General features: G+C 43.5%; 1 protein-coding gene across 2 annotated transcripts in view; it reads right to left on the bottom strand.

The window, feature by feature from the left end:
* Positions 1–3,193: 3,193 nt before the first annotated feature.
* The window catches only part of LOC124116845 (nuclear pore membrane glycoprotein 210-like), an 82,332-nt gene continuing 67,697 nt past the window's right edge, over positions 3,194–17,828 (bottom strand). For both annotated transcript variants that reach the window (XM_048385670.1, XM_048385671.1), the window contains 8 exons: positions 15,015–15,232; positions 14,493–14,747; positions 13,472–13,618; positions 12,727–12,980; positions 12,029–12,248; positions 9,456–9,581; positions 8,761–8,877; positions 3,194–7,273 (listed from right to left, as the gene is read on the bottom strand). In XM_048385670.1, the coding sequence (XP_048241627.1) occupies positions 7,143–7,273; positions 8,761–8,877; positions 9,456–9,581; positions 12,029–12,248; positions 12,727–12,980; positions 13,472–13,618; positions 14,493–14,747; positions 15,015–15,232 (1,468 nt within the window). In that variant the 3' untranslated portion in view covers positions 3,194–7,142. The remainder of the gene's footprint in view (positions 7,274–8,760; positions 8,878–9,455; positions 9,582–12,028; positions 12,249–12,726; positions 12,981–13,471; positions 13,619–14,492; positions 14,748–15,014; positions 15,233–17,828) is intronic.

Raw genomic sequence — 17,828 nt, 5'->3', positions numbered from 1 at the left:
GAAAGCCCAAGTGATGCAGGTCTATAGTTCCCACTGTGGTGTCAGTTTGGTGTGTGAAAAAAGCCCAAGTGATGCAGGTCTATAGTTCCCACTGTGGTGCCAGTTTGGTGTGTGAAGAAAGCCCAAGTGATGCAGGTCTATAGTTCCCACTGTGGTGTCAGTTTGGTGTGTGAAGAAAGCCCAAGTGATGCAGGTCTATAGTTCCCACTGTGGTGCCAGTTTGGTGTGTGAAGAAAGCCCAAGTGATGCAGGTCAAAAGTTCCCACTGTGGTGCCAGTTTGGGGTGTGAAGAAAGCCCAAGTGATGCAGGTCTATAGTTCCCACTGTGGTGTCAGTTTGGTGTGTGAAGAAAGCCCAAGTGATGCAGGTCTATAGTTCCCACTGTGGTGCCAGTTTGGTGTGTGAAGAAAGCCCAAGTGATGCAGGTCAAAAGTTCCCACTGTGGTGCCAGTTTGGGGTGTGAAGAAAGCCCAAGTGATGCAGGTCTATAGTTCCCACTGTGGTGTCAGTTTGGGGTGTGAAGAAAGCCCAAGTGATGCAGGTCTATAGTTCCCACAGTGGTGTCAGTTTGGGGTGTGAAGAAAGCCCAAGTGATGCAGGTCTATTGTTCCCACTGTGGTGTCAGTTTGGGGTGTGAAGAAAGCCCAAGTGATTGCCGGTCTATAGTTCCCACTGTGGTGTCAGTTTGGTGTGTGAAGAAAGCCCAAGTGATGCAGGTCTATTGTTCCCACTGTGGTGTCAGTTTGGTGTGTGAAAAAAGCCCAAGTGATGCAGGTCTATAGTTCCCACTGTGGTGTCAGTTTGGTGTGTGAAGAAAGCCCAAGTGGTGCAGGTCTATAGTTCCCACTGTGGTGTCAGTTTGGTGTGTGAAGAAAGCCCAAGTGATGCAGGTCTATAGTTCCCACTGTGGTGCCAGTTTGGTGTGTGAAGAAAGCCCAAGTGATGCAGGTCTATAGTTCCCACAGTGGTGTCAGTTTGGGATGTGAAGAAAGCCCAAGTGATGCAGGTCTATAGTTCCCACTGTGGTGTCAGTTTGGGGTGTGAAGAAAGCCCAAGTGATGCAGGTCTATAGTTCCACTGTGGTGTCAGTTTGGTGTGTGAAGAAAGCCCAAGTGATGCAGGTCTATAGTTCCCACTGTGGTGTCAGTTTGGTGTGTGAAGAAAGCCCAAGTGATGCAGGTCTATAGTTCCACTGTGGTGTCAGTTTGGTGTGTGAAGAAAGCCCAAGTGATGCAGGTCTATAGTTCCCACTGTGGTGTCAGTTTGGTGTGTGAAGAAAGCCCAAGTGATGCAGGTCTATAGTTCCCACAATGGTGTCAGTTTGGTGTGTGAAGAAAGCCCAAGTGATGCAGGTCTATTGTTCCCACTGTGGTGTCAGTTTGGGGTGTGAAGAAAGCCCAAGTGATTGCCGGTCTATAGTTCCCACTGTGGTGTCAGTTTGGTGTGTGAAGAAAGCCCAAGTGATGCAGGTCTATAGTTCCCACTGTGGTGTCAGTTTGGTGTGTGAAGAAAGCCCAAGTGATGCAGGTCTATAGTTCCCACAATGGTGTCAGTTTGGTGTGTGAAGAAAGCCCAAGTGATGCAGGTCTATTGTTCCCACTGTGGTGTCAGTTTGGGGTGTGAAGAAAGCCCAAGTGATTGCCGGTCTATAGTTCCCACTGTGGTGTCAGTTTGGTGTGTGAAGAAAGCCCAAGTGATGCAGGTCTATAGTTCCCACTGTGGTGTCAGTTTGGTGTGTGAAAAAAGCCCAAGTGATGCAGGTCTATAGTTCCCACTGTGGTGCCAGTTTGGTGTGTGAAGAAAGCCCAAGTGGTGCAGGTCTATAGTTCCCACTGTGGTGTCAGTTTGGTGTGTGAAGAAAGCCCAAGTGATGCAGGTCTATAGTTCCCACTGTGGTGCCAGTTTGGTGTGTGAAGAAAGCCCAAGTGATGCAGGTCAAAAGTTCCCACTGTGGTGCCAGTTTGGGGAGTGAAGAAAGCCCAAGTGATGCAGGTCTATAGTTCCCACTGTGGTGTCAGTTTGGTGTGTGAAGAAAGCCCAAGTGATGCAGGTCTATAGTTCCCACTGTGGTGCCAGTTTGGTGTGTGAAGAAAGCCCAAGTGATGCAGGTCAAAAGTTCCCACTGTGGTGCCAGTTTGGGGTGTGAAGAAAGCCCAAGTGATGCAGGTCTATAGTTCCCACTGTGGTGTCAGTTTGGGGTGTGAAGAAAGCCCAAGTGATGCAGGTCTATAGTTCCCACAGTGGTGTCAGTTTGGGGTGTGAATAAAGCCCAAGTGATGCAGGTCTATAGTTCCACTGTGGTGTCAGTTTGGTGTGTGAAGAAAGCCCAAGTGATGCAGGTCTATAGTTCCCACTGTGGTGTCAGTTTGGTGTGTGAAGAAAGCCCAAGTGATGCAGGTCTATAGTTCCACTGTGGTGTCAGTTTGGTGTGTGAAGAAAGGCCAAGTGATGCAGGTCTATAGTTCCCACTGTGGTGTCAGTTTGGTGTGTGAAGAAAGCCCAAGTGATGCAGGTCTATAGTTCCCACAATGGTGTCAGTTTGGTGTGTGAAGAAAGCCCAAGTGATGCAGGTCTATTGTTCCCACTGTGGTGTCAGTTTGGGGTGTGAAGAAAGCCCAAGTGATTGCCGGTCTATAGTTCCCACTGTGGTGTCAGTTTGGTGTGTGAAGAAAGCCCAAGTGATGCAGGTCTATAGTTCCCACTGTGGTGTCATTTGGTGTGTGAAGAAAGCCCAAGTGATGCAGGTCTATAGTTCCCACAATGGTGTCAGTTTGGTGTGTGAAGAAAGCCCAAGTGATGCAGGTCTATTGTTCCCACTGTGGTGTCAGTTTGGGGTGTGAAGAAAGCCCAAGTGATTGCCGGTCTATAGTTCCCACTGTGGTGTCAGTTTGGGGTGTGAAGAAAGCCCAAGTGGTGCAGGTCTATAGTAACTATTAGTTCCACTGTGGTGAAGCATGAGCATGGTCTGGTGCCAGTAAACCCAGAAACACAATCAGGATGTGTCTTGGATTTCAACACAGGATCAAAGGGTTAAAGGGCTGCAATTCTCAACACAGATGGCTGGGCCACCACTTCCCACACCTCGACTTGAGTAAAACACGTTTGTATCATCACAATGTACTCATACTACCAGACAGAACAACACCATCATTAAGTGAATCACTTCATCTAAAAACGAATAAAAAACCCTGACTGGGAAGAAATGGGCATCGTTTATTCACACCAAGAACAAAAAGAACAAATCAACCAGGAAATGTGTTATTGACAAGACAAAGAAATGTACAAACAAAGCGATGACGATGACTATGATTGACATGATCATTGAGTAAAATATTAACTGACCTCAACACTGGGAACACAGGCAAAGTTGCCTCCCCTGGCAGTGCTAGCATCCTTTGGTATTCACTTCATCCACTAGAAACACAACATACCTGAGGAGTCTGATTTGGTATTTAGGAAGTATGTAATACATATATACATATAAAAATAAGCGGCAAGAAATTTCATTTGATTGGTTAATTAAGCAATGGCTAATAAAGTGTACATGTTTTGTTTGCATTTGTTTCCCAACCTGAAAAAAAAGAAGAAAGAAAGAAAACAAAAAACACCCACTTACGAACTACTTTTTAATGATTGGCTGATAACAGAATGAGCGTGGCTTGTGCTGCATTTTTGCGCTTAATGATGTCACTGACTATGTATAGTTGTCTATATTTATTGAGTGTTCATAATCAAATAAGCAGCAGGAATTTTATCATTGTTGACGTACTTATCAATTATAATTGAGTTTGAATTGGAGATATAAAAGTAAAAACCTGCATAAGTCAATACTGAAATGATAGGTAGGGAACAAAGCTGTGGCCTTCACTATTTGTACAAAAACCAGCACTGAGATTAAAATAAAAATAAAAATAAATACAACTGTTCATTTGAAAAGGACAAGTTGGTAATGCTTCATATCAATTACTGGAAGGCAAGAAGTCTTACCAGTTAATATAAAATGAATGACTGGAATTATTTATGAAAATAGAAAGTATTTTTGGGATCAGATTTTGTCACTGACATTTCATGAAAAGTATGTGAGTTCTCCAGCTCTTTGAAGAGGAGTATGTAATATAGATTACAGCACATAGAGAAACAATAGAGACTTAGTGAAAATTATTGAGTTGCGTTTTACCTTGGTAAAATTAGAGCTTATTGTAAAGTTAGAATTTCTTTGCACAATTTTTAATGTAAATGTATGTTGAAAGTCCAAAGACGATGATATTGTGATCTCTTTTTGTACAAACTGTTCATCCGGAGAAGTAGAGGATGAATACCATGTCTTACTTGCTACTTACACTGTGAAGCGTATTCCCATTTAAGGTTTACATTTCTCCCCATGTTGCAAGGTATTTCTAAAGACCGTCAGTTAATGATAAATCTGCTAAAACTCTGAAAATCCTGATATGACCCATGCTGTTACTGTATTCATTAAAACATGTCTTTATAATGAGGAATGTGTAACTAGATTTAAAATCTAATCATGTACACCACGTGACAAATCTGCATTGTGCTATGGGCCTTGATGCCTAAATTACTGAACTAACTGTCTGTGTGGAATATCCCAGTGATGGGTGCGCTTCACACGTATCAATGTCAGGTATGAAACCTGGGTCTCAAACTCGAACTTTACAGTTTAAAGAGACCGGGAAAAGGTATTGTTGATTCTAGAGCGGAATAATGTGACCATGAGTCATTGTTGGTAAGGGAAGATTGGGCGGGGATCTTGTATGTGTAGCATCACTGACACACGTTGTGCATGTTGTGCTGATGAAGCCGGGGCGACATCCACTTCCGACATCCACTACCACTAAAGAGTCAGCCCTCACCAGACGCCACAAGGCTGTCCTTACAAAACAAATCAATCCTACGTACATTGAAACTCTTCATTTCCGTCTGTACAAAACTTACAATGAACATGTAAATAAATACAGCAGAAAACACATCCTATAACACATCACTACACGATACAAGATACAAGTCATCATTATCAAACATGTCTCACACACCAGAAGACCAGCGACTCATTCTTCACTCAACCCATTCCCTGGTAATTCTCATCTGTCACATATCACTTCCAATCAAGCAAACACATATTTGAACATCGTAATTCTCACACGATCTAATGTAAAAATCATGACTGGAATTCTGAAAATACACTAAAAAATGCCAAGATTCAGTTTACCTAATTCTTGACAGTATTGATACAAGACATTATTCTAAATGTGACTGTCATGTTGTAGCAGACATCTTCAACATGCTGCCCCATCAATGTCATCAGTGTGTCTCAAGGTCACAGTCTCACTGTCGTCAGTGTGTCTCAAGGTCACAGTCTCACTGTCAGTGTGTCTCAAGGTCACTGTCGTCAGTGTGTCTCAAGGTCAGTCTCACTGTCTTCAGTGTGTCTCAAGGTCACAGTGTCATTGTCGTCAGCGTGTCTCAAGGTCACAGTGTCATTGTCGTCAGCATGTCTCAAGGTCACAGTGTCACTGTCGTCAGTGTGTTTCAAGGTCACAGTCTCACTGTCATCAGTGTGTCTCAAGGTCACAGTGTCATTGTCGTCAGCGTGTCTCAAGGTCACAGTGTCACTGTCGTCAGTGTGTCTCAAGGTCACAGTGTCATTGTCGTCAGCGTGTCTCAAGGTCACAGTCTCACTGTCGTCAGTGTGTTTCAAGGTCACAGTCTCACTGTCTTCAGTGTGTCCCAAGGTCAGTCTCACTGTCTTCAGTGTGTCTCAAGGTCACAGTGTCACTGTCGTCAGTGTGTCTCAAGGTCACAGTGTCACTGTCGTCAGTGTGTTTCAAGGTGTCACAGTCTCACTGTCAGTGTGTCTCAAGTTCATCAGTGTGTCTCAAGATCACACAAGTGTTCTGTCGCCTTCGTTGCCAGTGTTTTCAAGATAGGTACCCAGGCAGACTTACTCCGATGTAGGAGGTCTGGTCACCTGCTATACAACCACATTACACACATTTAGTATTATTGTTCAAAACAGTCTTGTTATGGTGGACTTCAACACAGAGATCATAGAAAGAGGCTTGCTGTATGATGTAACTGAACCACTTTCAGCATTGTGTTCTCATGACATGTACGAACATCCATTCACGTCACACAAATCTTACCAGACAAATATTTATCTTCTGAACAGACTTGAAAATTCTAATCTCCAAACCATATCACAATATCCACCGTCTCAATCTCGCAAGCAAGAAACATTTTTGTACACTGCTATTCCTGGACAATCAAGTCTGGCACACTGAAACCTGTTCCACAAACAAATGACAAATTTTCCACAGGTTGGGAAATGTTTGTAACATGATGTACATGACAATGTATAATACAATGTATAATACAATGTCAGTATCTTGTCAGTCTGCGTGGAACAAATAAATATGCTTAAAAATTTGAAAGAAAATGGCATATCCTTTATGACATATTTCTTGTCAAACTTCCGGCAAAAATATAAGGCATGAAGGACACAATTTCACATGTACATTGATTCTCTTCAACATGAAAGCATGTGCTAAACCTGGCACATCCGACAATAACGATGAACTATGTATACAGCGTGAGATCATCGTAGCCCCGCCCCCACTGTACATCACACCTCAAACACACATCACACAATACATATCTTAAAACATTTTAGTATTTTTTGGTTTCCATTTCATCACCCTTCTATATATAAAATGCTGATTTTCCCACCTCTCATATTTCCTTAACCAAAAGCAATGTTTCTCTGAAAGACACAGATTGCCTCGTACAAACTTTCACAGTTCAATAATGAAGTTTAATAATGATCCATGTAACCATGGTTTCAGCAACACCAGTGTTAATCCATGAAATCGTTGTCATTCTACAAGTTAAATTAACAAGGGAGTCCTCCCTTCCTCTTGAATGAGTGAGTGAGTGATTGAGTTAGGACAACTGGATCCATGATCCCCCCACTTCATCAAAGAGAGGTGGTCCATGATATGTTGTTTGTCAAGATTCAGAAATCAACACTGGAACCATTTTGTGTTTCCTTCCAAAATCTGATGGTTTTAGCACCTCCGGGTGACTTTGTTCTGGACTTGTAAACTTGCTGCTACGTTGGTGTTTGATCATGAGTGGGGGGATGCTCGTCTGTAGGGGGAGGGGGACGTAGACATGTCGCCCCGGTGATCCACATTGTACGGGATGGACCAGAGCCTGGTCGGCGAGCTGTTGTACGGACTGGTGTAGGGTGGCGATCCTGAAACAAACAACAGTTGACACACTTGACTTTCATCGTTAACTTCCTTTTGTGAGTGAATAAAGTCATCGCTAGGTGGCGCTGCTCAGTGGTGACACGCAACATACGAACTTAAGTTCACCTCACAAGTGGTCATTAATCTCTCTGTGGTACATGTACATGTCTCTTTTGTCTGACGACATATTTATATTATATCCAGTCAACTACGGTTATAAGCCCTCAAAGGGACCACTAATTTTAGTTCGTCAAAACAGTAGTTTGTTATAAGCATATAAACAGCAAATGGACAGGACTATAAAATAAGTTTGTTATATCCGTCAGTTCGTTATAAGCGTGTTCGTTATAAACGTAGTTTACTGTATATATCTTATATATTTAAATTTATTTATTTATATATTCATGTATGGGTGCATATGCATGTTTTATAGTAAACTGCTGTAACAGTGTATTGCTGTTCAACTGAATTTTCGTACACCTTAAAAAACACAATTCCACAGGATAATAAAGCATTATCTTATCTCATCTCATTGTTTACATCAACACCAATCTCATTAAAATCAAATCTTAGTTCTTGCTATTGCTAAACAAAGATCTGAGGACATCCCAGTAGGGGTCACGTCAGAACGACCTTTCATCCAACAAATCAGAGCGTCGCTTACCAGATCATGAAAGTGACAGTCGGAATGTGATTTCTAATCATGCATCCTCGAAAACTTTAACACGGGGTATTCTGAACGATAGTTACGGGTTTAACGGCTGAATCCATACAATCTGGACCATCTATTAGCGATTCCAGAATGTTCTTTTGTTGAGGTTTCATATTTTTAATCAAGAATTTGTCAAAATATGTTTCAAAATGTAGTCTGCAATTGAAATTAGTGCCGTAAAGCACGAGAAAGCTGCCTTCTGATTGGTCATTCCATTGGTCGGTCAAAGTTCGCGCAAGGTCTGTCTGACGTGACCCTTAATGGGATGTCCTCAGATCTTTGTTTAGCGGCAGCGAGAACTTAGATCTGATTTTAATGAGATTGCATCAACACCATTGTCCACATCGGCATTGTCTCTGTCAACGCCATATCAACATCAACATCAACACCATCATCTATGCCAAACATCATCCATCTTCCTGAGGCAAGGGAGTTAATTGACTGCACCAGTCCAGTCCAGTCTCGGCGTTACATTTTGGCTGGACTAAAGAGTCGATGCATTGTCAAATCAAAATCGCGTAACAAAATTGACATTCGGTTCATAAACAACATGGTGATTGCAGGATTTGCAGAGTATGTGTACCATCAACAGATATTTTCCAAATCTTTTCATATTTTCAATCAAGGTGCTCAAGTTATTTGATGCACTTGACAAGGTAAGACCCGTTGTATCTTTTATCATTTTGCCATTTTGGACTTTCACAGTCAGTTAACTCCCTTGCCTCATGACATCATCATCATCATCATCTACATTGACATTGTCAGTTTCCTCATCCTCACCTGGAGCTGGTTGAATGTACGTCACATTGGGACTCGGATTCATCGACTGGCTTGTATTCAGGAAGGCGCTCGAGTTGGCGCTTGTCCGATAACGTGGCCCAATCAGCACATGGTATCCTGCAGAGGTCAAAGTCACACACATCATGATGATAGTTTGAAGAAACAACGGGGCACATTAGAATTTTCTTTGTTGAAACTGTAGTGTGTAATATGGAATAACATTGCACCAATTCAAACTTAGTCTTCACAAGTATCTCTTATATATAAGCTTGTAAAGTTTCATTCATGAAACTTAAGTAGTTTCTGGGAAAATTTGTCCCCATTTCACGCAGTACGCACTCTGTTGAAAAACAACTCCGTTCGTGGTGGGGATAACAAGTACTGAAGAAAGCACACAGTAGTGAATCTTACTGACAAGTTATTGCTGACATATATCTTACACAAACTTCAAACTCATCTTCAAGACCAGGAACAAGAGTATCGATACTCACCTACAAGACCAGGAACATAACTATCGTTACTCACCTACAAGACCAGGAACAAGACTATCGATACTCACCTACAAGACCAGGAACAAGACTATCGTTACTCACCTACAAGACCAGGAACAAGACTATCGTTTCTCACCTACAAGACCAGGAACAAGACTGTCGATTCTCACCTACAAGACCAGGAACAAGAGTATGGATTCTCACCTACAAGAACGGCGACTGCTGTAGCTAGGATGAGCAGGAACAGGGCAAACCAGGACTGGTACGTCATGAGGAAGTTGAAGATGAGCGTGCTCCAGCCGATGTCCCGTGTGTAGACCGTCCTCAGGCCTGATGAACATAGAGAGCAGCGTTCAGGCGGGGTGTATAGGAGAACATACGGATGTTAGTTTAATATAGACAGTAAATAGGTTTTAATGTTGCGCTCAAAATTATTGCACTTATATAGCAACATACATGCATGCATGCATGCGTGTGTACGTGCGTGTGCCTGTTTGTACTAGTCCGAACTAATGCCGATTTCATACTGCTAGCCCACTGAGATACCACTCCGCAGTTTAACATGAATACCCCACCGAGTATTGACTCTGATCCGACCAGTCCTGTTTTATCCCCTTAATGCCGAGTGCCAGGCAGGATACCAACAACTATTGCCGTTTAATGTCTTCTCGTATACCGTGGTCGGGGATCAAACAACTGACCTTCGACCTCTGGCCAGAGGCCCTATCCTCAAGACCAAGTCAAAGTCAAAGAAGTTTATTGTACAAAAGGCCACCGGCCCATATACAAGAAAGAGTTACGCATGTAGATACAATTACATTTGTTACACATTGGGATATACACGTTGTTTGATTAATTCATTTTATTTTGGCTAATGCATGCTTAATATAAAGAGAAAGATTTAATATATTTGATTCGTTCTTTGTCGTCAGCATAACTACAAAGGCGTTTATCGGTGACATTGCTATTAAATAATCTTTTATATATTTCTTTCGGAGATCATTGTAAAATGGACAGACAAACACAAAATGAATTTCATTTTCTATCTCTAGCTTACACAATGGACAAATTCTTTCCATTTTTTCAATGGACAGTTTTCTTCCTTCATTTACAAATAGGTCTAGCAAACCAAGTCGATATTTAATTAACTGTTTTCTTAAGTTTTCCGTAGTGAGTACTGATAAATATATTTCTGGTTGAAGTAAAGTCTTGAAAGTTTTGTAATATTCATAACGCGAACTATCCTCTAAAGTGGAGTGCCATTCTTGGTAGAACATATTTATAGACCGATTCCGAAATTCATTAAGAAACATATTTACATTTCCAACTGACTGACATAGCCATATAAAACCCAAACCATGCGAAAATAAAAGATTTCTTATATGCGATGTCCAAGTATTCTTTCCCTATTTATCTAAATGTAGAAGCATGTTATAGGCTAATTTGGGGAGACGTTGTTCATGCATATGAAGAATTTTAAACCAGTATTTTAAACATCTGATCTGAGAATTAATATATAATGGGTATCTACCACATTCACCATAAACCATGCAATTTGGTGTAGAAGATCCGACACAAAGAAACTTTTTACATGCTAATAAATGAACCTTCTCTAAACAGTCATAACGTTGAAATCCCCATACTTCAGAACCATACAATAGAATTGGTTGTATCTGGGTATCGAAAAGCTTAAAGAAGATATTAGGTGACATCAATCCCACTTTATGAGAAATAGACATTACACTTATTAAAGCTTTCTTTGCACGCAAGGACAAGTCAAGGGCACATTTTTTCCAATTCATTGTGTGTGAGAACCAGATTCCTAAATATGAGTAGTGATCTACTATATTGACTAACTGACCATCAAATGACCATCTCTCTTTCGACGCTATTGGACCACCTTTTCTGAAGATCACAATTTTAGTTTTTTCCAAGTTTACGGATAATTTCCATTCTTTGGTGTAGGTACTTAAAATATTTAATTGCCTTTGAAGACCGACAATAGTATCTGACACTAAAATGACATCATCTGCGAAAAGTAGCATTAGTATTTCTATCCAATCTGGGAACATTTGGATACCATGTTTACCACTGGCAGCTATTTCGTAATATAATTCATTAATGAAAATTGAAAATAAGATCGGACTCAAAATACAGCCTTGTCTTAGGCCCAAAGGAAAATCAAAGAAATCTGTTAAACTATCCCCACAACGAACACATGATCTCACATTAGAATACATTGATTTTAGAATAGTAAACATTTTCCCACGTAAACCAGCTTTTCGTAGACATGTCCATAGCTTAAAGCGATTGACAGAATCAAAAGCCTTTTTAAAATCTACAAATTCTACATACAGTTTATGCTTACGCCGTGACAAGGTTTTTTGAATAAGTGCATAAAGTGTAAATACATGATCTACGGTGGAATAACTTTTTTGAAGCCAGCTTGAAATTCAGGAATCTTATCACGCATGGTCGCCCATTTTGAAATTCTATTGTTTAATATTGTAGTAAATACTTTTCCTAAAATGCTCATTAATGAAATGCCTCTATAGTTATCTGGGTCACTCCTGTCTCCTTTTTTATGCAGGGGGATTATTATAGAACATGACCAATTGCTTGGGAAAACACCATTTTCAAATAGCTTATTAAAACATTTGCAAAGAAAAGGCATAACTTCAAACTTCAAACTTAGAACTTAGAACACTTCAACATTTCGATAACTACATCATCAGGACCAGCTGACAAGAGGCAGTCTTCCCTTGTATGAAACTTACGCGACACATCGGGCCTGTCTCCGATGAGTTTGATGTAGACAGGAATCTTGGCTCGCTGTCCGGTGTGCTTGTTGACCAGTTCTACGTGCAAGTTGAGCGTCTCCCTCTCCCAGACACTCAGCGAGTCAAGCAGACGGACAGGAAACAAAACAACACCCCCTGATTGGCTGTCCTGGTCAGGTGACAAGGCTTCAATCAGTGTCCCATCACTCACTGATGCCTGTGGGACAATTAAAAATACATTGTCACCATGGTTCCGAAGACCTGGGAACCTAGCAACCTCTGCTAGTCATAAGAGGCGACTTAAAGGATCGCTGGTCAGGCTCAGCGTGTCATCATACCCTCACGGTGTGGGAAGTGGCTCATAGTATCAAATGGCTTGTTTGGTTCAGACACTATTATTTAGAGGTTGTGTCATATAACTGTAATATTCCCAAGTATGACATTAAACAAGCAGGCAGAGGGGGGTATGAATTTGTTTAAGTTGGACTTCTTAATATTTTGTTCAATTTTGGTTATATTTCAAATCATTAATAAAAAAGTAAAAATCACTGGGAAAATCAGATATGTTTGAAATTACTGTTTGTTGTATTGGGGGGATGTCTGCCAAATGTAATTTGAACCATGGTCTTGCAAATACCAATGTTTAGGAGAGTGTGGCAATCTGACACCCAGCAAACAATGGGGGGATCACCAACCTGAATGTTGGGGACGAGGTTGGGCAGGGTCGAGATGCGGATGGAGGCGAGTGGAGCCAGAGTCGTCAGGTGGATCTCGGCATTGTGAATGTAGAAGGCGGGAGCAAACTCGAGGTCACATGATGTGGGGAGCTCTGGTTGGCCGTCCTGCTGTGTTACTATGACAACCAGTCTTATCTTTGAGCTGATGGTGCTCAACTGTTGATAGTTGTGAAACTCGGACATGATGGCGGTCACCTGACAGACGAGTTGCCCTGAAGATAAATGTCAGAAGGTTTACATTAAACATACTCTACAAATCCATGCACAACATATTTGATGAAAAAAGAAAAGGAAAGAAGAAGCAATTTTAGTGCAAATCCAAATTCTCCCAACTGTCACTTTGTTAATTTAAAAACAATATTTCCTATTGTATGTAGGAAGAATGATCAAGGGCAAGTAACTCTGATGTGTGTATGTACGTTTCTCTGTGTAACGCAGCAAATAGTGTATTATGTCACAATAGTACTAATTCCCCAATTTAATGCAAATCCTTTCAAGGGCATTATCTTCAAGGCCAGATGTTCAACATCTCTGTAAACCTTCTTCGAAATCGAATCCTGGCACGATTAATATCTTCGAAGCCAGTGCCCCGTTCCCCAATCTTAGAGCTACTGCCTAAAGTATGTAAAGTATGGGCGTTACATTTGTCTTAGAGCTTCAATCATTTGTGAAACTGGCTCAGATGTCCAACATCTGTTCTTACCTTTTTCAGAGTCAAATCCTGGCACGACCCTGAACAGGTCGTTGACATCGACCTCCACGTCCGTCTTGGTGAACTCCAGGCGGCACAGGAAGGGAAGGAATGGCGGCTGATAGCCGTTGCTCCTCAACTCTGCAGGGCAGTTCTCTCCTGGAACAGTGAGTGAGTGAGTGAGTGAGTGAGTGAGTGAGTGAGTGAGTGAGTGAGTGAGTGAGTGAGTGAGTGAGTGAGTGAGTGAGGTGAGGTGAGGTGAGGTGAAATTGGGTTTAACGTCGCGTCCAAGATTATTGCACTTATATAGCGACGTGCATGCACGTGTATGTGTGTGTGTGGCTGCTTGTTCTAGTCCGGACTGATGCCGATTTATAGTGAGTGAGTGAGTGAGTGAGTGAGTGAGTGGGTGGGTGTTCGGGCGGGCGGGCGAGCGAGCGAGCGAGTGAGTGTTTGAGTGAGTGAGTGGGTGTTCTGCCATGAATTTCCCCCTCCATCCCCCAGACACAAGGACAACTGTCACAAGTCTGCAATGTCTGTCCCTTTCCCCATGTTGAAGCATATTGAAAAAAACTTACCTTGTACTACTTACCTTTTGTTGAAAAAACAACAACATGGCAAACATAAGACATTAATACGACATATATCCCTGTGTTATGGGTTTTCGGGTAATGAAACATTCATAGTTTTTTTCCCCCGAGGACTTCTGTTTTAAAAAACGTGATATTCCGCGTTTTCGCAGAGATTTCACATCCTTTTGGTTGACTGAGTGTTTGAGAGTTTGATTAAGTGTTTGAGTGAGTGAAATCCAACAAGCATGGGTATAGTGCTGACGAAACTAGAAACATAATCGGGGTGAACCTTGACTCAAACCCACAATCATAGGTTTCGGGTGTGCCAAAGGGACACAACTCTGCACCGCGAATGGCAGCATCTTGGATGACTGGGTCACCCATGCCTCGGAGTAAAGCAATAAGATAACACAAGGTTAATCAGTGAAATTATTCATTACCATGAAATGTGCATCTCTTACCCAAAGGCTTGTTCACCAAGCCCAGATTGACGGGAATATTCACTGGCTTGCGGCCAGGGGCATTACTCAGGAAGCCCACACTGTCCCCAACTGTCGCCTTGGATACCGGCAGTACCGTCACTTCAGTGTATGTGGTCAGGTCGGCACTGATGGTGTTGATGACCACTGATCTACCGACACTGGTTGCCGTGGCGAGGCCAGAGTCTGGGTCGATATTGACCGACGTCCCCTTCACTGCCCAGCCTCCTGTATAGCCTGAAGCATCACAAAGTAAACAAGAGTCATTAGAAGATGACAAATCTCCCCAGCCCCCACAAATTCGAAAGAGAACAAATCATCTGACTGTTACATTAGGTCCAACTTGATGAGAATTTCTATCTAATCTGTCGGAACATTACAAACATAAGGGGGACATTACAAACACGAGGGGGACATTACAAACACGGGGGGGGGGGGGGGGGGGGGGCGAGACATTACAAACAGATTACTGTAGGTTTCAAGCAATATTTAGAGTCAACATACCTCTCTGTGACACCAGCGGCGTACTGAAGCAGATGACGGCCCCGAGGGAGACAACGGCCTGCGCGGGGGTGATGATGTAGTTGACGGGGATGTTGATGTAGTCGGCCATCCAGGGGTTGTACAAGTCCCACACCTTGAGGATAGTCTGCCCTGCCTCTGCAGCGCGGACGATCAGCGTGCTGTTGTCGGTATCCTTGGAAATCTGCAGCAGGTCATACCTGGAAACAACAGGAAAGTGTCATCGGGGCGTCATACCACCTCCAACAAGACTGGAGTGAGTGTCGTTTTATGCCACAATCACCAATATCAGAGCGAAACCCTCTCCGATTTGCAACCATGTTCTTAACTGTCTGGAATACTGCTGAATACCACTCACTCACTCACTCACTCACTCACTCACTCACCCACCCACCCACCCACCCACTCACTCACTCACTCACCAAAGAGGACTAGCAACCAGACACACATCAGCACACATACCACCAGACTATAGTACACTCACTCACCCACTCACCAAAGAGGACTAGCAACCAGACACACATCAGCACACATACCACCAGACTATAGTACACTCACTCACCCACTCACTCACTCACCAAAGAGGACTAGCAACCAGACACACATCAGCACACATACCACCAGACTATAGTACACTCACTCACCCACTCACTCACTCACCAAAGAGGACTAGCAACCAGACACACATCAGCACACATACCACCAGACTATAGTACACTCACTCACTCACTCACTCACTCACCAATGAGGACTAGCAACCAGACACACATCAGCACACATACCACCAGACTATAGTACACTCACTCACCCACTCACTCACTCACTCACTCACTCACTCACCCACCCACCCACTCACTCACTCACCAATGAGGACTAGCAACCAGACACACATCAGCACACATACCACCAGACTATAGTACACTCACTCACCCACTCACTCACTCACTCACTCACTCACCCACCCACCCACTCACTCACTCACCAATGAGGACTAGCAACCAGACACACGTCAGCACACATACCACCAGACTATAGTACACTCACTCACCCACTCACACACTCACTCACTCACCCACCCACTCACTCACTCACCAATGAGGACTAGCAACCAGACACACATCAGCACACATACCACCAGACTGTAGTACACTCACTCACTCACCAATGAGGACTAGCAACCAGACACACATCCGCACACATACCACCAGACTGTAGTACACTCACTCACCCACTCACACACTCACCAAAGAGGACTAGCAACCAGTCACACATCAGCACACATACCACCAGACTATAGTACACTCACTCACTCACCAATGAGGACTAGCAACCAGACACACATCCGCACACATACCACCAGACTGTAGTACACTCACTCACCCACCCACTCACTCACTCACTCACTCACCAATGAGGACTAGCAACCAGACACACATCAGCACACATACCACCAGACTATAGTACACTCACTCACCCACTCACACACTCACTCACCCACCCACTCACTCACTCACCAATGAGGACTAGCAACCAGACACACATCCGCACACATACCACCAGACTGTAGTACACTCACTCACCCACTCACACACTCACTCACCCACCCACTCACTCACTCACCAATGAGGACTAGCAACCAGACACACATCAGCACACATACCACCAGACTATAGTACACTCACTCACCCACTCACTCACTCACTCACCCACCCACCCACCCACTCACTCACTCACCAATGAGGACTAGCAACCAGACACACATCAGCACACATACCACCAGACTATAGTACACTCACTCACCCACTCACACACTCACTCACCCACCCACTCACTCACTCACCAATGAGGACTAGCATCCAGACACACATCCGCACACATACCACCAGACTACAGTACACTCACTCACCCACTCACACACTCACCGAAGAGGACTAGCAACCAGTCACACATCAGCACACATACCACCAGACTATAGTACACTCACTCACCCACTCACTCACTCACCAATAAGGACTAGCAACCAGACACACATCCGCACACATACCACCAGACTGTAGTACACTCATTCACCCACTCACTCACTCACTCACTCACCAATGAGGACTAGCAACCAGACACACATCAGCACACATACCACCAGACTATAGTACACTCACTCACCCACTCACACACTCACTCACCCACCCACTCACTCACTCACCAATGAGGACTAGCAACCAGACACACATCAGCACACATACCACCAGACTGTAGTACACTCACTCACCCACTCACACACTCACTCACCCACCCACTCACTCACTCACCAATGAGGACTAGCAACCAGACACACATCAGCACACATACCACCAGACTATAGTACACTCACTCACCCACTCACTCACCAATGAGGACTAGCAACCAGACACACATCAGCACACATACCACCAGACTGTAGTACACTCACTCACCCACTCACACACTCACTCACCCACCCACTCACTCACTCACCAATGAGGACTAGCAACCAGACACACATCAGCACACATACCACCAGACTGTAGTACACTCACTCACCCACTCACACACTCACTCACTCACTCACCCACTCACTCACCAATGAGGACTAGCAACCAGACACACATCAGCACACATACCACCAGACTATAGTACACTCACTCACCCACCAATGAGGACTAGCAACCAGACACACATCCGCACACACACCACCAGACTTTAGTACACTCACTCACTCACCCACCCACTCACTCACTCACCCACCAATGAGGACTAGCAACCAGACACACATCCGCACAC

This window comes from Haliotis rufescens, unplaced genomic scaffold, assembly GCF_023055435.1.
Source record: "Haliotis rufescens isolate VD_foot unplaced genomic scaffold, xgHalRufe1.0.p SCAF_6, whole genome shotgun sequence".
Lineage (NCBI taxonomy): Eukaryota > Metazoa > Mollusca > Gastropoda > Lepetellida > Haliotidae > Haliotis > Haliotis rufescens.
The sequence above is the reverse complement of the archived record's forward strand: the minus strand, read 5'-3'. Positions and strand labels throughout refer to the sequence as shown.